The following is a 25,128-nucleotide window of genomic DNA, read 5'->3' as shown; positions in this document are numbered from 1 at the left end:
ATACTATTACAACTAAGTATTATTACTATGTACCATCCGGTACATTGTAATACCAGTCTAGCACTATCCTTCTCATAATTACTTCTCGTATGTGCTAACATATATTGCTTTCGTCACATACATATGAATAGATAGTAGGTAAGAGCCTAAGGCTGAGGCTTCCACCAGTATATCCCTCTATCAGTATATATAACTATGAGCCTCTAATTAAACGATGGTAATTCTGGGTGATTATGAAATTAATCATGCATTATAGCTCGCAATAGGCTTCCTGACAAATGATTATAAGCTAATTAGATGGTTGTAAGGGTTAAGACAGGTGTTCTAAATTCAATTTAGCCTGAGTAATGCATCACGATCCTCTGTTTCTGAGATTGCTTTGTAGTTAACTGCTTTATTGATCTATTGTGTTAAACAGACAATCAATTAAGACATATATAAACAAAGGACATTTTGCTTCACTTTTCTTTGTTTGCAATTCTTGCCATTTTTTTTAGCAACTTATTCATTACTAAATATTTGTTTAGTAATCAACTTAAACACCTAAACTAACATTAATTTTCGGATAACATGATAGTGTTAATTAATTGTCTACGCTCCTAAGGAAAGAATCTTTGTTAGTTATTTATAATTATTGTCTGAAAGTTGTGTGACGTCACGTGAAACATACTTTGATATCTTTGTTACTGTAGACTTTGTGGTTGGTTATGTTGATGTGGGCTTTGTGGCTGGCTATGTTGATGTGGGCTTTGTTGGTGGCTATGTTGCTGTAGGCTTTGTGGTTGGCTATGTTGCTGTAGGCTTTGTGGGTGGATATGTTGCTGTAGGCTTTGTGGGTGGATATGTTGCTGTAGGCTTTGTGGGTGGATATGTTGCTGTAGGCTTTGTGGGTGGATATGTTGCTGTAGGCTTTGTGGGTGGATATGTTGCTGTAGGCTTTGTGGGTGGATATGTTGCTGTAGGCTTTGTGGGTGGATATGTTGCTGTAGGCTTTGTGGGTGGATATGTTGCTGTAGGCTTTGTGGGTGGCTATGTTGCTGTAGGCTTTGTGGTTGGCTATGTTGCTGTAGGCTTTGTGGGTGGATATGTTGCTGTAGGCTTTGTGGGTGGATATGTTGCTGTAGGCTTTGTGGGTGGCTATGTTGCTGTAGGCTTTGTGGGTGGCTATGTTGCTGTAGGCTTTGTGGGTGGCTATGTTGCTGTAGGCTTTGTGGGTGGCTATGTTGCTGTAGGCTTTGTGGGTGGCTATGTTGCTGTAGGCTTTGTGGCTGGCTATGTTGCTGTAGGCTTTGTGGCTGGCTATGTTGTTGTAGGCTTTGTGGGTGGCTATGTTGTTGTGGGCTTTGTGGTTGGCTATGTTGCTGTAGACTTTGTGGCTGGCTATGTTGCTGTAGGCTTTGTGGGTGGCTATGTTGGTGTAGGTTTTGTGGCTGGCTATGTTGCTGAAGGCTTTGTGGGTGGCTATGTTGCAGTAGGCTTTGTGGGTAACTATGTTGTTGTAGACTTTGTGGGTGACTATGTTGCTTTAGACTTTGTTAGTAGCTATGTTATTAAACGTTTTCTTATGAATCCCGAGGTTAACTTACTAAAAATACAGTCACGTGGTTCCTATCTGTGTAAAATTCAAATCACATTATATAATTCTATATTAACAGTGATTTTTTTTTCCAAAAAAGCGTCAATATTATTATGCTTTTAATTTCCCAAAGCACCGGAATTTTAAGGCGTTGGTCAATTGCGTGAAGTGAGGAAAGGACGGGTTAACTCTCCAGGACCTAACACTAACTAGGAGATAAAAATTGGTCTCTTAATTGGTTAATTGGCTTCAACTCTAATTGCGTCTAATTATGACTTCATTAAACTTCCCTTCACACATTGGTAACTATGACCTCAATAAACTCCACACATTAGTTACAGCCTCAATAAAGTTCACATATGACTAGTTTCAACCTCACTGCTCCACACATGTCTAATAACAACTTCAATCAACTTTAAACCTGACTAAACTCAGCTGGGATAGATTCAGATCCTGCTTAAATGCAAATAAGATAAACTCATGAGAGTAATTCTGACAAGATTAAAATAAATAGCTAATTAATTACTCCCGGGATCAAGTTAAAATCTGACTCAATAATAATGGATTCATCTCGACACCAAGTTGATTACAAATGGCATCAACTCCACACATTACTAATTACTTAAGGGATCAAATCAGAATCTGTCAACTTATACACATTCCATTTATGATGGTTTGGTCTTGGGCTTCAGAACTATCAACCTCTGGAGGGTATTAAGGCCAACACAAAGGCTTTCTATCCAGCAAAACTAGCACTGGGTTTAAGGTCTATCAATCTTTCGATGGATATTAAAGTCACAACAACAGCTTACATAGAAAGCGGAAAGTTTGGTGTTGGGTTTCAAACCTATTAGCCTTTGGAGAGTTGCTAAGGCCATTCCAGTAGTTTACTAACTAACCAGAAAGTTTTCTGTTGTGAGTACAGCCTATCAGCCCCTGGAAAGTTATTAAGGACACCACAATAGCTTACTGACCAATCTGGAAGTTTGGTGTCGAGTTTCAGGCCATTGACCTCTGGAGGGTTATTAAGACCACCATAACGACATACTGACCACCCAGCCAGGTGCACCTCTCGGTGTTTATATCCCTTGTTGGAACTATTGTGAGTGACTTCTGTGTGAAATATCCTACCACGTGTCCCCAACATGGTGTGTGCTGTTCACTTACACACACACACACACACACACACACACACACACACACACACACACACACACACACACACACACACACACACACACACACACACACACACACACACATGAGAAACCCATGGTTTAATCAGAGATGTAGGCTAGCTAAGCAGCACAGTAAAAGGGCATGGAGAAACTATAGGAATAACAGGACACTGGAGAGCAGAGAAAGATACCAGAATGCCAGGAATGAATATGTCACGATGAGAAGAGAGGCAGAAAGACAATACGAAAATGACATCGCAAGCAAGGCAAAGACTCAGCCTAAATTGTTGCATAGCCACATCAGGAGAAAAATAACAGTAAAGGAACAGGTTATGAAATTTAGGATAGGGGCGGAAGGATTCACTACAAATGACAAGGAAGTGTGTGAGGAACTGAATAAGAAATTCCAGGTGGTCTTCACCTTAGAGCAAGGAGAAATTCCAGAGATAAGTGAGGGAATAGCTAACCAGGAACCACTGGAAGACTTTGAGATTACCAGCGGGGAAGTAAGGAAGTGTTTACTAGAGTTGGATGTGACAAAGGCTAGAGGCCCAGATGGAATCTCCCCTTGGGTACTAAAGGAAGGAGCAAGAGAATTTGAGAAGAGGAGCCAGATATTTGGAAAGCAGCTAACGTAGTCCCGATATACAAGAAAGGGGATAGACAGGAGGCACTGAACTACAGGCCAGTGTCCCTAACCTGCATACCATGCAAGCTGATGGAGAAGATTGTGCGAAAAAAACTAGTGGAGCATCTGGAGCGAAGGAACTTTGTAACACAGCATCAACATGGGTTCAGGGATGGCAGGTCCTGCCTCACAGGGTTACTTGAATTCTACGACCAGGCAACAAAAATAAGGCAAGAAAGAGAAGGGTGGGCAGACTGCATATTTTTGGATTGTCAGAAAGCCTTTGATACAGTGCCACACAAGAGGCTAGTCCGAAAGTTGGAGATGCAGGCTGGAGTGAAAGGGAAGGTACTCCGGTGGATAGAGAAGTACCTAAGCAACAGGAGACAACGAGTCTGTGTGAGGGTTGAGGTCTCAGATTGGCGAGACGTTACGAGTGGAGTCCCGCAGGGGTCAATCCTTGGACCTATGCTGTTTCTGGTATATGTAAATGATCTCCCAGAGGGCATAGATTCGTTCTTCTCAATGTTTGCCGACGATGCAAAAATTATGAGAAGGATTGAAACAGAGGATGATAGTAGGAGGCTACAAGATGACTTAGATAGACTGAGTGAATGGTCCAAAAAATGGCTGTTGAAGTTCAACCCGAGTAAATGCAAAGTAATGAAACTAGGCAGTGGAAACAGGAGGCCAGACACAGGATACATAATAGGAGATGAAGTACCTAATGAAACAGACAGAGAGAAAGATCTAGGAGTTGAAACCACACCAAACCTGTCTCCTGAAGCCCACATAAAGATAATAACGTCTGCGGCATATGCGAGGCTGGCTAACATCAGAACGGCGTTCAGGAACCTGAGTAAGGAATCATTCAGAATCTTGTACACCACATTTGTAAGACCAATCCTGGAGTATGCGACCCCAGCATGGAGCCCGTACCTTGTCAAGCACAAGACGAAGCTGGAAAAAGTCCAAAGGTATGCTACTAGACTAGTCCCAGAACTAAGAGGCATGAGTTATGAGGAAAGGCTGCGGGAAATGCACCTTACGACACTGGAAAACATAAGAGTAAGGGGGGGACATGATCACAACCTACAAAATCCTCAGAGGAATCGACCGGGTAAACAAGGATAAACTATTCAACACTGGTGGGACGCGAACAAGGGGACACAGGTGAAAAATGGGTACCCACATGAGCCACAGAGACGTTAGAAGGAACGTTTTCAGTGTCAGAGTAGTTAACGGATGGAATGCATTAGGCAGTAATGTGGTGGAGGCTGACTCCTTACACAGTTTTAAGTGTAGATAAGATACAGCCCAGTAGGCTCAGGAATCTGTACACCAGTTAATTGACAGTTGAGAGGCGGGACCAAAGAGCCAAAGCTCAACCCCCGCAAACACAAATAGGTGAGTACACACACGCGCGGTTAAGGAAAAGTTGTTAAGCGGTTAAGGAACCAGATACGCCAAGGTCACAGTGCTCCTGGCTGTCTGGGTTCGAATCCTTCTCGGGTGTGGAGTTTTCAGTTGCATATTCGCTTGGGAACCATTTAAGCTTGTTTGCACACATATATATATATATATATATATATATATATATATATATATATATATATATATATATATAATATATATATATAATATATAATATATAATATATATGACAATGTCAGACCACGAAGACAATGACAATGTCAGACCTTCTGAAGATGTATTTAATATACGAAAGTACTTAAGGAAATTCCTGTTTCATTTTTCCTCCGTGGTCTGACATTGTCACATTCTTAATCACGTGTTTATTTTCGTGATATACATATATATATATATATATATATATATATATATATATATACATATATATATATATATATATATATATATATATATATATATATGTATATATATATATATATATATATATATATATATATATATATATATATATATATATATACATATATATATATATATATGTCGTACCTAGTAGCCAGAACGCACTTCTCAGCCTACTATGCAAGGCCCAATTTGCCTTATATATATATATATATATATATATATATATATATATATATATATATATATATATATATATATATATATATATAGAAGGGAGTACCACCTCTAGCTGGAAGAAGGGGGACCCATAGCCTCGGAGGAAACCACGCATAACGCATTAGAGGGAGTGTTTAGATCCCCTCCAATACAGTTTCTGTGTGCTTTTCTCCTACCACCCCCTTCCTTTTTTATTTTTTGTGCTTTATTATGCATTATATATATATATATATATATATATATATATATATATATATATATATATATATATATTGGTAGCAGTCTTACCTGTAGACATATATTATTAAATATGACCGAAAAAGTAAGATTAATAATTCTAACGCGAATTTTCTCGATCTTTCTTACGTTTCTTTTCACTGTTGATGGTAATTCAAAAATCAATTCTCCAAAATTCATTTTTATTTCTAGTCTGACGCGACACTTCAGCGCGTTTCGTAAAACTTATTACATTTTCAAAGACTTTAGTTTACATAGACACACACAACTTTAACTGAATAGAGCTTAAACATCTTCGAGATTTTTATACCTACATTTGGGTGAGGTGACATGTTACAATAGTTTTGGATGAGGTGAAAATAAACTTTTTACACAAGACAGAACACGAAACAATGGGTATTAAAGGTAGGTAACTGCAGAAGGCCTATTTTTATTGGCCCATATTTCTTGATGCTGCTATATTGGAGCGGAGTCTTGAAGTGGGTAGAATATAGTTGTGCATTAATTAGCTGTTGATTGCTGGTGTTGACTTCTTGATGTGTAGTGCCTCGCAGACGTCAAGCCGCCTGCTATCGCTGTATCTATCGATGATTTCTGTGTTGTTTGCTAAGATTTCTCTGGTGATGGTTTGGTTGTGGGAAGAGACTATATGTTCCTTAATGGAGCCCTGTTGCTTATGCATCGTTAAACGCCTGGAAAGAGATGTTGTTGTCTTGCCTATATACTGAGTTTTTTGAGGCTTACAGTCCCCAAGAGGGCATTTGAAGGCATAGACGACGTTGGTCTCTTTTAAAGCGTTCTGCTTTGTGTCTGGAGAGTTTCTCATGAGTAGGCTGGTCGTTTTTCTGGTTTTATAGTAGATCGTCAATTGTATCTTCTGATTTTTGTCTGTAGGGATAACGTTTCTACTAACAATATCTTTCAGGATCCTTTCCTCCGTTTTATGGGCTGTGGAAAAGAAGTTCCTGTAAAATAGTCTAATAGGGGGTATAGGTGTTTTGTTAGTTGTCTCTTCAGAGGTTGCATGGGTGTTTCACTTTCCTTCTTATGATGTCTTCCACGAAACCATTGGAGAAGCCGTTGTTGACTAGGACCTGCCTTACCCTACATAGTTCTTCGTCGACTTGCTTGCATTCTGAGCTGTGGCTGAGAGCACGGTCGACATAAGCGTTAACAACACTCCTCTTGTACCTGTCTTGGCAGTCACTGTTGGCATTCAGGCACATTCCTATGTTTGTTTCATTAGTGTAGACTGCAGTGTGGAAAACTCCGTTCCTTTCCATGACTGTTACATCTAGAAAGGGCAGCTTCCCATCCTTCTCCATCTCGTAAGTGAAACGCAACACAGAATTCTGCTCAAATGCCTCCGGCAGCTCCTGCAGATGTCTGACATCAGGTACCTGTGTAAAAATGTCGTCAACATACCTGCAGTATATGGCCGGTTTCAAGTTCATGCCGACTAAGACTTTTTGCTCGATGGTACCCATGTAGAAGTTTGCAAACAGGACACGTAGGGGAGAACCCATGGCGACCACATCTACTTATACATGTGTCCATCCGGGCTCAAGAAGGGTGCTGTTACGGCCCTATTGGGACGCAACCGGGTTCTTCTCTGATGTTATTAGAGTTTAGGAATCCAACCCCAAGTTAGTAGAGGCTTTCAAGGGGTGTGTTCTGTAATGCAAGGTAAATTAAAGGGGAGGGGATACAAATGTTCTGATTTATATATATATTCACCACCACCATAAATAATTATATAACAGTTGCACACAGGGGTTATTACTACACGATTATGTACAAGCTTGTCTTCCTCCGAAGACACAGGATGCTCCACGGTGCCCACGATGAATCCTCTATGATTCTCTTGGCGAATCTACCCTGGCCACAGGCCAGCCAAATCACAGTTCAACTGGGTGCTCCGTCGTGGAGGCCTTCAACCACAATCCAGTCTGTAGCTGGCAGGTTCCGATCAGCTCCGCTGTGTAGGCCACTCCACGACCGATACTAGGGTTGCGAGCCCTAGGCAGGAGCCTCGTGTGATCCCGCTGATCACTCTCCTCACTAAGCACCACAGTTGCTAGTCTCTTCCACCAGCCAGCCCCGGATAAGGCGATTCCCGACTCTGCCACGTCACAGGCAGGCTAATACTCTCAACAGAGTTCGTCCGGGGGTGTCTCACAGCTTCTTCAGCAGACTCGTGAAGAGACCTTGGCTGCCTTGGGTAGACTCATCCATCGTCCAATACAGCAGTCCCAGGTCGACTCTGTAATCAGACACGTCATTAATACTGGGACTAGGGAACCTCACTTACAGGCTTAGACACAAACGTCCACCTCTCTGCTCCATAGATGGCGTTGCTGTCTAAGCGCCACCTCACCAGAGGTCAGCAGCGGCTATGTTATGAGCTGATTAAGACGGGAATCCAGCACCTGTGGCCGGTATATCCCGTCCTCACTAGATGGCGTTGTTTATTTGGAGGGGGTTTCGGGAGCGGACTCACAGATGGCGTTGTCGTCACTGCTCCGTTCTCCGAAGCTGGACTCGGGTCCGTAACAGGTGCCTCTTTAGTACAAGCTTGGAGTAGTTTCCTTAGAATATTTTCTGGTATGTCAAGAGGAGTACAGGCCGGATCACGATACACTCTGTCGGCTATCATCCCGATTGTTTCATCCACAGGTACGTTGGTAAAGAGTGATTCTACGTCCAACGTTACGTTAGAATTATAAATCTTACTTTTTCGGTCATATTTAATAATATATATATATATATATATATATATATATATATATATATATATATATATATATATATATATATATATATATATATATATATATATATATATATTTCATCAACACAAGACAGAACACGAAGCAATGGATATTGAATAGAAGTGTTTGTAGAAAGCCTATTGGTCCATATTTCTTGATGCTTCTATATTGGAGCGGAGTCTTGAGGTGGGTAGAATATAGTTGTGCAATAATTGGCTGTTGATTGCTGGTGTTGACTTCTTGATGTGTAGTGCCTCGCAAATGTCAAGCCACCTGCTATCACTGTATCTATCGATGATTTCTGTGTTGTTTACTAGGATTTCTCTGGCGATGGTTTGGTTATGGGAAGAGATTATATGTTCCTTAATGGAGCCCTGTTGCTTATGCATCGTTAAACGCCTAGAAAGAGATGTTGTTGTCTTGCCTATATACTGGGTTTTTTGGAGCTTACAGTCCCCAAGTGGGCATTTGAAGGCATAGACGACGTTAGTCTCTTTTAAAGCGTTCTGTTTTGTGTCTGGAGAGTTTCTCATGAGTAGGCTGGCCGTTTTTCTGGTTTTATAGTAAATATACTATAAAACTATAATTTACTATAAAACCAGAAAAACGGCCAGCCTACTCATGAGAAACTCTCCAGACACAAAACAGAACGCTTTAAAAGAGACTAACGTCGTCTATGCCTTCAAATGCCCACTTGGGGACTGTAAGCTCCAAAAAACCCAGTATATAGCCAAGACAACAACATCTCTTTCTAGGCGTTTAACGATGCATAAGCAACAGGACTCCATTAAGGAACATATAATCTCTTCCCACAACCAAACCATCGCCAGAGAAATCCTAGTAAACAACACAGAAATCATCGATAGATACAGCGATAGCAGGCGGCTTGACGTTTGCGAGGCACTACACATCAAGAAGTCAACACCAGCAATCAACAGCCAATTATTGCACAACTATATTCTACCCACCTCAAGACTACGCTCCAATATAGAAGCATCAAGAAATATGGACCAATAGGCTTTCTACAAACACTTCTATTCAATATCCATTGCTTCGTGTTCTGTCTTGTGTTGATGAAAATAATACCCTATTAATACTCTTGTTCTGTCTTGTGTTGATGAAATTAATACCCTATTAATACTCTTGTTCTGTCTTGTGTTGATGAAATTAATACCCTATTAATACCACATTTTGTTCTGTCTTGTGTTAATGCCACATCACCCCTTCCACCTCACTCAAATGTAGATATAAAATCGGAGATACGTAAGTTCTATTCAGTTGTGTATTTGTGAACTAAAGTCTTTGAAAATGTAATAAGTTTTACGAAACGCGCCCGTGTCGCGTCAGACTAGAAATAAAAATGAATTTTGGAGAATTGATTTTTGATTTACCTCCAACAGTGAAGCGTAATGTACGAAAGATTGAGAAAATTCGTGTTAGAATTATTAATCTTACTTTTTCGGTCATATTTAATAATATATGTCTACAGGAAAGACTGCTACCAAAATATACTAATATATATATATATATATATATATATATATATATATATATATATATATATATATATATATATATATATATATATATATATATAAAAAGTTTGTGAGGGTACCACCTCTGGTGCCAATGTGGGGACCCATAGCCTCGGAGAAGAAGGAGACCTTGTGCTTTCTCATTGAACACCAATATATATATATGTATGTATATATATATATATATATATATATATATATATATATATATATATATATATATATATATATATATATATATATATATATATATATATGTCGTACCTAGTAGCCAGAACTCACTTCTCAGCCTACTATTCAAGGCCCGATTTGCCTAATAAGCCAAGTTTTCCTGAATAAATATATTTACTATAATTTTTTTCTTATGAAATGATAAAGCAACCCCTTTCTTTATGTATGAGGTCAATTTTTTTTTATTGGAGTTAAAATTAATGTAGATATATGACCGAACCTAACCAACCCTACCTAACCTAACCTAACCTATATTTATAGGTAAGGTTAGGTTAGGTAGCCAAAAAAAGCTAGGTTAGGTTAGGTTAGGTAGGTTAGGTAGACGAAAAAACATTAATTCATGAAAACTTGGCTTATTAGGCAAATCGGGCCTTGAATAGTAGGCTGAGAAGTGCGTTCTGGCTATTAGGTACGACATATATATATATAATATATATATATGTCGTACCTAGTAGCCAGAACGCACTTCTCAACCTACTATACAAGGCCCGATTTGCCTAATAAGCCAAGTTTTCATGAATTATTTGTTTTTCGACTACCTAACCTACCTAACCTTACCTAACCTAACTTTTTCGGCTACCTAACTTAACCTAACCTATAAAGATAGGTTAGGTTAGGTTAGGTAGGGTTGGTTAGGTTCGGTCATATATCTACGTTAATTTTAACTCCAATAAAAAAAAATTGACCTCATATAGAATGAAATGGGTAGCTTTATCATTTCATAAGAAAAAAATTAGAGAAAATATATTACTTCAAGAAAACTTGGCTTATTAGGCAAATCGGGCCATGCATAGTAGGCTGAGAAGTGCGTTCTGGCTACTAGGTACGACATATATATATATATATATATATATATATATATATATATATATATATATATATATATATATATATATATATATATATATATATATATATATATATATATTTATATATATATATATATATATATATATATATATATATATATATATATATATATATATATATATTATATATATATATATATATATATATATATATATATATATATATATATATATATATATATATATATATATATATATATATATATATATATATAAAGCACAAAAGAAGGTCACCACCAAAAATACCATACAAGCAGAACTTATTGCGGAAGGAGGAAAGAATCGAGGCAACTACAGTAGCACCATACTGTCCCCGAGCTCAAAGCGGCAGCTAAGAGCCTTCGTGAGAACAAAGAGATAGTTGTCAGGAGAGGTGACAAGTCGCCAATATACGTCATTCTTAAAAAAGACGAATATCTGGCGAAAATGATCCTCATACTCTGTGACCAAACTAAATTCCAAAGGGTAACGAAGGACACTACAGCCGAACTGAAAGCAAAGGTCAACAAATTGATCGAAACTGTGAACGCCAAGAAATCTGGACTCCACCTGCCAAAGATTATTGGGGAATATATACCTGGATATGCGTATGGAAATGTCAAGACACACAAGCCTGGAAACCCACTTCGGCCAATCATCAGCAAGATACCCACACCCACGTACAGACTGGCGAAACGACTCAACGGCTTGCTGACTCCTTATGTCCCTTGCGCCTTCAGCCTGAAGTCTCCAAAGGAATTTGTTGACTTGCTGCGGGGAACACGTGCCACAGGGATAAGAGCCTCGTTGGACGTAGAATCTCTGTTTACCAACATACCTGTGGATGAAACAATCGGGATGATAGCCGACAGAGTGTACCATGATTCGGCCTGTACTCCTCTTGACATACCAGAAAACAGTCTAAGGAAACTACTCCAAGCTTGTACTAAAGAGGCACCCTTCTTGAGCCCGGATGGACACATGCATAAGCAAGTAGATGGGGTCACCATGGGTTCTCCCCTAGGTGTCCTGTTTGCAAACTTCTACATGGGTACCATCGAGCAAAAAGTCTTAGTCGACATGAACTTGAAACCGGCCATATACTGCAGGTATGTTGACGACATTTTTACACAGGTACCTGATGTCAGACATCTGCAGGAGCTGCCGGAGGCATTTGAGCAGAATTCTGTGTTGCGTTTCACTTACGAGATGGAGAAGGATGGGAAGCTGCCCTTTCTAGATGTAACAGTCATGGAAAGGAGCGGAGTTTTCCACACTGCCGTCTACACTAAGGAAACAGACATAGGAATGTGCCTGAATGCCAACAGTGACTGCCCGGACAGGTACAAGAGGAGTGTTGTTAACGCTTATGTCGACCGTGCCCTCAGCCACAGCTCAGAATGGAAGCAAGTTGACGAAGAACTCTGTAGGGTAAGGCAGGTCCTAGTCAACAACGGCTTCTCCAATGGTTTCATGGAAGACATCATAAGAAGGAAAGTGAAACGCCATGCAACCTCTGAAGAGACAACTAACACAACACCTATACCCCCTATTAGACTATTTTACAGGAACTTCTTTTCAACAGCCCATAAAACGGAGGAAAGGGTCCTGAAAGATATTGTCAGTAGAAACGTTATCCCTACAGACAAAAATCAGAAGATACAACTGACGATTTACTATAAAACCAGAAAAACGGCCAGCCTACTCATGAGAAACTCTCCAGACACAAAGCAGAACGCTTTAAAAGAGACCAACGTCGTCTATGCCTTCAAATGCCCTCTTGGGGACTGTAAGCCTCAAAAAACCCAGTACTGTATATAGGCAAGACAACAACATCTCTTTCCAGGCGTTAAACGATGCATAAGCAACAGGGCTCCATTAAGGAACATATAATCTCTTCCCACATACAAACCATCACCAGAGAAATCTTAGCAAACAACACAGAAATCATCGATAGATACAGCGATTGCAGGCGGCTTGACGTCTGCGAGGCACTACACATCAAGAAGTCAACACCAGCAATCAACAGCCAATTAATGCACAACTATATTCTACCCATTTCAAGACTCCGCTCCAATATAGAAGCATCAAGAAATATGGCCCATTAGGCTTTCTACAATTACTTCCATTCAATACCCATTGCTTCGTGTTCTGTCTTGTGTTTGAATTTAATACCCATTCAATACCCATTGTTGAAAGTTTGTTTTCACCTCATCCACCTCACCCAAATGTAGATATAAAATCGAAGATGTGTAAGCTCTATTCAGTTTCAGTTATGTGTTTGTAAACTAAAGTCTTTGAAAATGTAATAAGTTTTATGAAACGCGCTCAAGTGTCGCGTCAGACTATAAATAAAAATGAATTTTGGAGAATTGATCTTTGAATTACCATCAACAGTCAAAAGAAACGTAAGAAAGATCAAGAAAATTCGTGTTATAATTGTAAATCTTACTTTTTCGGTCATATTTAATAATATATGTCTACAGGAAAGACTGCTACCAAAATATACTAATATATATATATATATATATATATATATATATATATATATATATATATATATATATATATATATATATATGTATATATATATATATAATATATATATATATATATATATATATATATATATATATATATATATATATATATATATATATATATATATATATATATATATATATATATATATATATATATATATATATATATATATATAAGGATCTTGCCTGAAACGCATTGCGTAATAGTGGCTTTAGGCATCGTATGTACTAGCTCTATCTATATATCAATCCATTAATGTAACATCACTTGTATGTATATACCTTACCTGAATAAACATCTGAATCTGAATCTGAATATATATATTTATATATATATATATATATATATATAATATATATATATATATATATATATATATATATATATATATATATATATATATATGCGAACAAGCCTGAATGGTCCCCAGGACATATGCAACTGAAAACTCACACCCCAGAAGTGACTCGAACCCATACTCCCAGAAGCAACGCAACTGGTATGTACAAGACGCCTTAATCCACTTGACCATCACGACCGGACAAAATGAGGTGATAGCCGAGGCTATTTGAACCACCCCACCGCCGGCACTCGGATAGTTATCTTGGGCATAGCATTTTACCAAATCACCTCATTCTTTGGGGCAACACGTGAGGAACACAAATGCGAACAAGCCTGAATGGTCCCCAGGACATATGCAACTGAAAACTCACACCCCAGAAGTGACTCGAACCCATACTCCCAGAAGCAACGCAACTGGTATGTACAAGACGCCTTAATCCACTTGACCATCACGACCGGACAAAATGAGGTGATAGCCGAGGCTATTTGAATCACCCCACCGCCGGCACTCGGATAGTTATCTTGGGCATAGCATTTTACCAAATCACCTCATTCTTTGGGGCAACACGTGAAGAACACAAATGCGAACAAGCCTGAATGGTCCCCAGGACATATGCAACTGAAAACTCACACCCCAGAAGTGACTCGAACCCATACTCCCAGAAGCAACGCAACTGGTATGTACAAGACGCCTTAATCCACTTGACCATCACGACCGGACAAAATGAGGTGATAGCCGAGGCTATTTGAACCACCCCACCGCCGGCACTCGGATAGTTATCTTGGGCATAGCATTTTACCAAATCACCTCATTCTTTGGGGCAACACGTGAGGAACACAAATGCGAACAAGCCTGAATGGTCCCCAGGACATATGCAACTGAAAACTCACACCCCAGAAGTGACTCGAACCCATACTCCCAGAAGCAACGCAACTGGTATGTACAAGACGCCTTAATCCACTTGACCATCACGACCGGACAAAATGAGGTGATAGCCGAGGCTATTTGAACCACCCCACCGCCGGCACTCGGATAGTTATCTTGGGCATAGCATTTTACCAAATCACCTCATTCTTTGGGGCAACACGTGAGGAACACAAATGCGAACAAGCCTGAATGGTCCCCAGGACATATGCAACTGAAAACTCACACCCCAGAAGTGACTCGAACCCATACTCCCAGAAGCAACGCAACTGGTATGTACAAGACGCCTTAATCCACTTGACCATCACGACCGGACAAAATGAGGTGATAGCCGAGGCTATTTGAACCACCCCACCGCCGGCACTCGGATAGTTATCTTGGGCATAGCATTTTACCAAATCACCTCATTCTTTGGGGCAACACGTGAGGAACACAAATGCGAACAAGCCTGAATGGTCCCCAGGACATATGCAACTGAAAACTCACACCCCAGAAGTGACTCGAACCCATACTCCCAGAAGCAACGCAACTGGTATGTACAAGACGCCTTAATCCACTTGACCATCACGACCGGACAAAATGAGGTGATAGCCGAGGCTATTTGAACCACCCCACCGCCGGCACTCGGATAGTTATCTTGGGCATAGCATTTTACCAAATCACCTCATTCTTTGGGGCAACACGTGAGGAACACAAATGCGAACAAGCCTGAATGGTCCCCAGGACATATGCAACTGAAAACTCACACCCCAGAAGTGACTCGAACCCATACTCCCAGAAGCAACGCAACTGGTATGTACAAGACGCCTTAATCCACTTGACCATCACGACCGGACAAAATGAGGTGATAGCCGAGGCTATTTGAACCACCCCACCGCCGGCACTCGGATAGTTATCTTGGGCATAGCATTTTACCAAATCACCTCATTCTTTGGGGCAACACGTGAGGAACACAAATGCGAACAAGCCTGAATGGTCCCCAGGACATATGCAACTGAAAACTCACACCCCAGAAGTGACTCGAACCCATACTCCCAGAAGCAACGCAACTGGTATGTACAAGACGCCTTAATCCACTTGACCATCACGACCGGACAAAATGAGGTGATAGCCGAGGCTATTTGAACCACCCCACCGCCGGCACTCGGATAGTTATCTTGGGCATAGCATTTTACCAAATCACCTCATTCTTTGGGGCAACACGTGAAGAACACAAATGCGAACAAGCCTGAATGGTCCCCAGGACATATGCAACTGAAAACTCACACCCCAGAAGTGACTCGAACCCATACTCCCAGAAGCAACGCAACTGGTATGTACAAGACGCCTTAATCCACTTGACCATCACGACCGGACAAAATGAGGTGATAGCCGAGGCTATTTGAACCACCCCACCGCCGGCACTCGGATAGTTATCTTGGGCATAGCATTTTACCAAATCACCTCATTCTTTGGGGCAACACGTGAGGAACACAAATGCGAACAAGCCTGAATGGTCCCCAGGACATATGCAACTGAAAACTCACACCCCAGAAGTGACTCGAACCCATACTCCCAGAAGCAACGCAACTGGTATGTACAAGACGCCTTAATCCACTTGACCATCACGACCGGACAAAATGAGGTGATAGCCGAGGCTATTTGAACCACCCCACCGCCGGCACTCGGATAGTTATCTTGGGCATAGCATTTTACCAAATCACCTCATTCTTTGGGGCAACACGTGAGGAACACAAATGCGAACAAGCCTGAATGGTCCCCAGGACATATGCAACTGAAAACTCACACCCCAGAAGTGACTCGAACCCATACTCCCAGAAGCAACGCAACTGGTATGTACAAGACGCCTTAATCCACTTGACCATCACGACCGGACAAAATGAGGTGATAGCCGAGGCTATTTGAACCACCCCACCGCCGGCACTCGGATAGTTATCTTGGGCATAGCATTTTACCAAATCACCTCATTCTTTGGGGCAACACGTGAGGAACACAAATGCGAACAAGCCTGAATGGTCCCCAGGACATATGCAACTGAAAACTCACACCCCAGAAGTGACTCGAACCCATACTCCCAGAAGCAACGCAACTGGTATGTACAAGACGCCTTAATCCACTTGACCATCACGACCGGACAAAATGAGGTGATAGCCGAGGCTATTTGAACCACCCCACCGCCGGCACTCGGATAGTTATCTTGGGCATAGCATTTTACCAAATCACCTCATTCTTTGGGGCAACACGTGAGGAACACAAATGCGAACAAGCCTGAATGGTCCCCAGGACATATGCAACTGAAAACTCACACCCCAGAAGTGACTCGAACCCATACTCCCAGAAGCAACGCAACTGGTATGTACAAGACGCCTTAATCCACTTGACCATCACGACCGGACAAAATGAGGTGATAGCCGAGGCTATTTGAACCACCCCACCGCCGGCACTCGGATAGTTATCTTGGGCATAGCATTTTACCAAATCACCTCATTCTTTGGGGCAACACGTGAGGAACACAAATGCGAACAAGCCTGAATGGTCCCCAGGACATATGCAACTGAAAACTCACACCCCAGAAGTGACTCGAACCCATACTCCCAGAAGCAACGCAACTGGTATGTACAAGACGCCTTAATCCACTTGACCATCACGACCGGACAAAATGAGGTGATAGCCGAGGCTATTTGAACCACCCCACCGCCGGCACTCGGATAGTTATCTTGGGCATAGCATTTTACCAAATCACCTCATTCTTTGGGGCAACACGTGAGGAACACAAATGCGAACAAGCCTGAATGGTCCCCAGGACATATGCAACTGAAAACTCACACCCCAGAAGTGACTCGAACCCATACTCCCAGAAGCAACGCAACTGGTATGTACAAGACGCCTTAATCCACTTGACCATCACGACCGGACAAAATGAGGTGATAGCCGAGGCTATTTGAACCACCCCACCGCCGGCACTCGGATAGTTATCTTGGGCATAGCATTTTACCAAATCACCTCATTCTTTGGGGCAACACGTGAGGAACACAAATGCGAACAAGCCTGAATGGTCCCCAGGACATATGCAACTGAAAACTCACACCCCAGAAGTGACTCGAACCCATACTCCCAGAAGCAACGCAACTGGTATGTACAAGACGCCTTAATCCACTTGACCATCACGACCGGACAAAATGAGGTGATAGCCGAGGCTATTTGAACCACCCCACCGCCGGCACTCGGATAGTTATCTTGGGCATAGCATTTTACCAAATCACCTCATTCTTTGGGGCAACACGTGAGGAACACAAATGCGAACAAGCCTGAATGGTCCCCAGGACATATGCAACTGAAAACTCACACCCCAGAAGTGACTCGAACCCATACTCCCAGAAGCAACGCAACTGGTATGTACAAGACGCCTTAATCCACTTGACCATCACGACCGGACAAAATGAGGTGATAGCCGAGGCTATTTGAACCACCCCACCGCCGGCACTCGGATAGTTATCTTGGGCATAGCATTTTACCAAATCACCTCATTCTTTGGGGCAACACGTGAGGAACACAAATGCGAACAAGCCTGAATGGTCCCCAGGACATATGCAACTGAAAACTCACACCCCAGAAGTGACTCGAACCCATACTCCCAGAAGCAACGCAACTGGTATGTACAAGACGCCTTAATCCACTTGACCATCACGACCGGACAAAATGAGGTGATAGCCGAGGCTATTTGAACCACCCCACCGCCGGCACTCGGATAGTTATCTTGGGCATAGCATTTTACCAAATCACCTCATTCTTTGGGGCAACACGTGAGGAACACAAATGCGAACAAGCCTGAATGGTCCCCAGGACATATGCAACTGAAAACTCACACCCCAGAAGTGACTCGAACCCATACTCCCAGAAGCAACGCAACTGGTATGTACAAGACGCCTTAATCCACTTGACCATCACGACCGGACAAAATGAGGTGATAGCCGAGGCTATTTGAACCACCCCACCGCCGGCACTCGGATAGTTATCTTGGGCATAGCATTTTACCAAATCACCTCATTCTTTGGGGCAACACGTGAGGAACACAAATGCGAACAAGCCTGAATGGTCCCCAGGACATATGCAACTGAAAACTCACACCCCAGAAGTGACTCGAACCCATACTCCCAGAAGCAACGCAACTGGTATGTACAAGACGCCTTAATCCACTTGACCATCACGACCGGACAAAATGAGGTGATAGCCGAGGCTATTTGAACCACCCCACCGCCGGCACTCGGATAGTTATCTTGGGCATAGCATTTTACCAAATCACCTCATTCTTTCGAGATTGGTTCGAGTCACTTCTGGGGTGTGAGTTTTCAGTTGCATATGTCCTGGGGACCATTCAGGCTTGTTCGCATTTGTGTTCCTCACGTGTTGCCCCAAAGAATGAGGTGATTTGGTAAAATGCTATGCCCTAGATAACTATCCGAGTGCCGGCGGTGGGGTGGTTCAAATAGCCTCGGCTATCACCTCATTTTGTCCGGTCGTGATGGTCAAGTGGATTAAGGCGTCTTGTACATACCAGTTGCGTTGCTTCTGGGAGTATGGGTTCGAGTCACTTCTGGGGTGTGAGTTTTCAGTTGCATATGTCCTGGGGACCATTCAGGCTTGTTCGCATTTGTGTTCCTCACGTGTTGCCCCAAAGAATGAGGTGATTTGGTAAAATGCTATGCCCAAGATAACTATCCGAGTGCCGGCGGTGGGGTGGTTCAAATAGCCTCGGCTATCACCTCATTTTGTCCGGTCGTGATGGTCAAGTGGATTAAGGCGTCTTGTACATACCAGTTGCGTTGCTTCTGGGAGTATGGGTTCGAGTCACTTCTGGGGTGTGAGTTTTCAGTTGCATATGTCCTGGGGACCATTCAGGCTTGTTCGCATTTGTGTTCCTCACGTGTTGCCCCAAAGAATGAGGTGATTTGGTAAAATGCTATGCCCAAGATAACTATCCGAGTGCCGGCGGTGGGGTGGTTCAAATAGCCTCGGCTATCACCTCATTTTGTCCGGTCGTGATGGTCAAGTGGATTAAGGCGTCTTGTACATACCAGTTGCGTTGCTTCTGGGAGTATGGGTTCGAGTCACTTCTGGGGTGTGAGTTTTCAGTTGCATATGTCCTGGGGACCATTCAGGCTTGTTCGCATTTGTGTTCCTCACGTGTTGCCCCAAAGAATGAGGTGATTTGGTAAAATGCTATGCCCAAGATAACTATCCGAGTGCCGGCGGTGGGGTGGTTCAAATAGCCTCGGCTATCACCTCATTTTGTCCGGTCGTGATGGTCAAGTGGATTAAGGCGTCTTGTACATACCAGTTGCGTTGCTTCTGGGAGTATGGGTTCGAGTCACTTCTGGGGTGTGAGTTTTCAGTTGCATATGTCCTGGGGACCATTCAGGCTTGTTCGCATTTGTGTTCCTCACGTGTTGCCCCAAAGAATGAGGTGATTTGGTAAAATGCTATGCCCAAGATAACTATCCGAGTGCCGGCGGTGGGGTGGTTCAAATAGCCTCGGCTATCACCTCATTTTGTCCGGTCGTGATGGTCAAGTGGATTAAGGCGTCTTGTACATACCAGTTGCGTTGCTTCTGGGAGTATGGGTTCGAGTCACTTCTGGGGTGTGAGTTTTCAGTTGCATATGTCCTGGGGACCATTCAGGCTTGTTCGCATTTGTGTTCCTCACGTGTTGCCCCAAAGAATGAGGTGATTTGGTAAAATGCTATGCCCAAGATAACTATCCGAGTGCCGGCGGTGGGGTGGTTCAAATAGCCTCGGCTATCACCTCATTTTGTCCGGTCGTGATGGTCAAGTGGATTAAGGCGTCTTGTACATACCAGTTGCGTTGCTTCTGGGAGTATGGGTTCGAGTCACTTCTGGGGTGTGAGTTTTCAGTTGCATATGTCCTGGGGACCATTCAGGCTTGTTCGCATTTGTGTTCCTCACGTGTTGCCCCAAAGAATGAGGTGATTTGGTAAAATGCTATGCCCAAGATAACTATCCGAGTGCCGGCGGTGGGGTGGTTCAAATAGCCTCGGCTATCACCTCATTTTGTCCGGTCGTGATGGTCAAGTGGATTAAGGCGTCTTGTACATACCAGTTGCGTTGCTTCTGGGAGTATGGGTTCGAGTCACTTCTGGGGTGTGAGTTTTCAGTTGCATATGTCCTGGGGACCATTCAGGCTTGTTCGCATTTGTGTTCCTCACGTGTTGCCCCAAAGAATGAGGTGATTTGGTAAAATGCTATGCCCAAGATAACTATCCGAGTGCCGGCGGTGGGGTGGTTCAAATAGCCTCGGCTATCACCTCATTTTGTCCGGTCGTGATGGTCAAGTGGATTAAGGCGTCTTGTACATACCAGTTGCGTTGCTTCTGGGAGTATGGGTTCGAGTCACTTCTGGGGTGTGAGTTTTCAGTTGCATATGTCCTGGGGACCATTCAGGCTTGTTCGCATTTGTGTTCCTCACGTGTTGCCCCAAAGAATGAGGTGATTTGGTAAAATGCTATGCCCAAGATAACTATCCGAGTGCCGGCGGTGGGGTGGTTCAAATAGCCTCGGCTATCACCTCATTTTGTCCGGTCGTGATGGTCAAGTGGATTAAGGCGTCTTGTACATACCAGTTGCGTTGCTTCTGGGAGTATGGGTTCGAGTCACTTCTGGGGTGTGAGTTTTCAGTTGCATATGTCCTGGGGACCATTCAGGCTTGTTCGCATTTGTGTTCCTCACGTGTTGCCCCAAAGAATGAGGTGATTTGGTAAAATGCTATGCCCAAGATAACTATCCGAGTGCCGGCGGTGGGGTGGTTCAAATAGCCTCGGCTATCACCTCATTTTGTCCGGTCGTGATGGTCAAGTGGATTAAGGCGTCTTGTACATACCAGTTGCGTTGCTTCTGGGAGTATGGGTTCGAGTCACTTCTGGGGTGTGAGTTTTCAGTTATATATATATATACATATATATATATAATATATATATATATATATATATATATATATATATATATATATATATATATATATATATATATATATATATATATATATATATATATATATATACATATATATATATAATATATATATGCATGGTGTATGCAATTCCCTTAAGTCATTCATATTCCGTACAGCAATTAGGGACCTATTCAATATCTGCAGTGTACAGAGAGTATCACCCATCCAGTTGGGCTGGAGGGTAGAGCAACGCTCTCGCTTCATGCAGGTCGGCGCTCAATTCCCCTACCGTCCAAGGGGTTGAGCACTATTCCATCCCCCCTTCCCCCCGTCTCATCCCAAATCCTTATCCTGATCCCTTCCAAGTGAAAGATAGTGGAAATGGCTTGGCGCTTTCCCCTGAACATTTCCTCCCCTCACAGTAACGTGGGTGAAAATAGTCCAAACTCATATATAAAATGATCCTGTCGATCTTTCTGTCCGTCTTAGACCTTTATCTGGCCACGACTTGATGAAGTCCCACGACCACTTGACAAGGTCAAGAATGAATGCATTTGGGCGCAGAATTTGACAAGGTCCTGGACGACTTCATAAAGTCCAGGATGACTTGACAAGGTCCAGATAGAATTGATAAGGATCCAAGTTGACTTGACAAGGTCCAGGACTGAGTGAAACATTGTCAATTTCACTCCATAAGTTAGGGTCGGGGTTATTGTTATAGAGTTACCGATGGTGATAATGATTGCTTAAATGAGTGTTCCATGAGGGGAGGGATGTGGAAAGTTTAGACTCTCAGAGGAGAGAATGCAAATGAGGTGACGGTTAATGAGAGGAGAGGAATACTATGAGAGGGACACATAGAGTGTTTCCATGGGGTGAATACTGAGATTGGTGTAAGGTTGTCTGAAGATAATCGTCAGGCACTACTCTTTATCCTCTTCCTCCTCCTCTTGTCCTCTTGCGTGAGTTTGTCCTTGTTTTATTGTCTCTATCTCTTCTTTATCTTTGATGGGCATCCTGTTTCTCTTTGGTTCCTTATAATCTCTTCTTCATCCAAGTCGCAAGATCATATTTAGCATATCAATCTTTTCCTTCCTTCGCTAAATCATTGTAATGTTGATACAAAGCTTTCTGTTCTCACGGAAAATGTTAATAATACATACGGAAGACCATTCATCATTATTTCAGGAAAAGATTAATAAAGTTTCTCTTTATTTTATTTGTAGCTTCTTATGACTCTTCTGAGTGCAGGTGATGCTGGTTGTATGTGCTTATCTAACTCTAGGCGAAGAGTTAGGGGGCGACTTTATTGAAGTGTACTAGTGGAGGAAAGGGGGTAGAGAAAAGGGGATATTAAGGGGGCATATTACGCTTTTTTAAATGCTGTTTAATATCAACCAAACTTTTTTTACTAGTTGTATATAAGAAGGGCTGCAACTGTTCTACGTTTCTGTATCGCACCCTATACTGAAAGGGAGATATATATATTTTTTCCAACGAATTCTACAGATTTTAAATAATTAAATTACAACCAAAAGTTTCAAATGACATCATTTCTATGACACTCATATATCATATTAGTATATAAGAAAAGATTTGGCTAAAAATGATTATCCAAAATATGTTTAGTTTTACTAATACAAGTAGTCAAAGTTCTCCCCAAAATATATGGCAATATTTCATGTTTGCAAAGATTTATAAAATCAATAAATGAACTTAGGAATAAAGTGTTTTAGCATTATTGTAGAGACGTCAGCTTTACATATAAGGTGTAAATTTCACGTAAATTGAAAAAAATGAAAGTGGTGATGCAATTTTATGTTACTTGAAAATATATAAGATCAAACACTCTGCCACCTATGGTTGAAGTTGACTTCAACGAATTTCCTCCAAAATTTGCATCTTTACAGATAGGCATACGTTCTGTAAGGTGTATAAGTTTCATGCAAACCGGCAGTTAAAAAATATGAAAAAAAAAATTGAGAAAAAAAAATCTATTTTTGTTTTTGGCATAAAAATGAATATTAAAATACTTTGTTATATACTATTGTGATAACTTAAAGTCATAGACATGATTTCAGTTGACACTTTTGTTTGATGTTAATTTTTGACCATTTTAGAAAATTTTTGACACATAATTCAATTTTTTTTTCTCCCTTCCTATATATTTCTCCCACCCTTCGTCGATGATTGGCTGAGCACCTGAGCCCCCGGCCAGTCATATCTCACGTTATATGAGCTTGTGGCTTGTGTCGCTGCACTCCATCAAGCCCTGGATTTGTCGCCGTCTGCCCTGCCACTATTTTGTTTTGCAATCTGCCACAACTGACCACTTCACAGCCAAATATTACACAAGATTGTGTTTAACACTTTTTCCTTCTTAACCTAAATTACAACTCAGATCGTCTGCGATCTTTCTAGGTGGGTAAAAGTGACTCTTGAGGCCGGAAAGACCCACACCTTAACACAGGGTTGTTAAGGTGTGGTACAGATTACCTGGTAACATAATACAAGTGGGATTACTTAATTATTTACAGTGTTGGATTGAAAAATATAGAATGAGTTTGGGTGGATATCAATATTTTTTAGAGGGGGGGGGGATATATGTTGTTACATTCTTGTACAGCCACTAGTACGCGTAGCGTTTCGGGCAGGTCCCTGGAATACGATCCCCACCGCGAAGAATCGTTTTTAACTATTAATATTAACATTAAATATTAATTAACTAATATTAAATATTAGCTGCTTCTCATAGGTCAATAGGTCTTGTGTAGCTTCATGACTAATTCTTAAGTTCTCACGAGATCTAGCTCCAGAGGCCCGCTTTATAATTACTGTACCTAGCTTCTTTATTTCACTCGACGGTCATCTTTGCACTTGTAGCAGTAAATGTGGAGTGGGTCCACCTCTTGCTTACATATATTTCCCTTATGGGCAACCATTACTGCATGCAAGATTTACTTACGTTTCTTTAGTGGTTTTGGCATTTCCATCTTCCACCTGCATTAACTTGTCGATCGCACCACGCTGGGAAAACTTTGTATATATCATTTAGTATCTTCTATGTTGTGATCATATCACCTCTTCGCCTTCTGCCTTACAATGATGTTATATTAAGTTCCCTTAGCTTGTCGTCATAGCTCATTATCTTTTATTGCGGATCATTATATGCTTTATTTTCCTAATATACTTTTAATGTGTTAGTTATACTATAGCTGCATTTTCCAATATTGGTCTGATATAAATCATGAAGAGAATTCTCAAAGATACCTGATACCTGGTTCAGATACCTGA

General features: G+C 41.6%; 1 protein-coding gene across 1 annotated transcript; it reads left to right on the top strand.

Moving 5' to 3' along the window:
* Window positions 1-214: 214 nt before the first annotated feature.
* Window positions 215-25,128, top strand: LOC138367480 (PE-PGRS family protein PE_PGRS3-like). Its single transcript, XM_069329147.1, has 3 exons — window positions 215-227; window positions 693-1,534; window positions 25,039-25,128. The coding sequence occupies exons 1-3, from the start codon at window positions 215-217 to the stop codon at window positions 25,126-25,128; spliced, it is 945 nt and encodes a 314-aa protein (XP_069185248.1).

The sequence above is a fragment of the Procambarus clarkii genome, chromosome 22 (genome assembly GCF_040958095.1).
Source record: "Procambarus clarkii isolate CNS0578487 chromosome 22, FALCON_Pclarkii_2.0, whole genome shotgun sequence".
NCBI classification, from domain to species: Eukaryota; Metazoa; Arthropoda; class Malacostraca; order Decapoda; family Cambaridae; genus Procambarus; species Procambarus clarkii.
The sequence above is the reverse complement of the archived record's forward strand: the minus strand, read 5'-3'. Positions and strand labels throughout refer to the sequence as shown.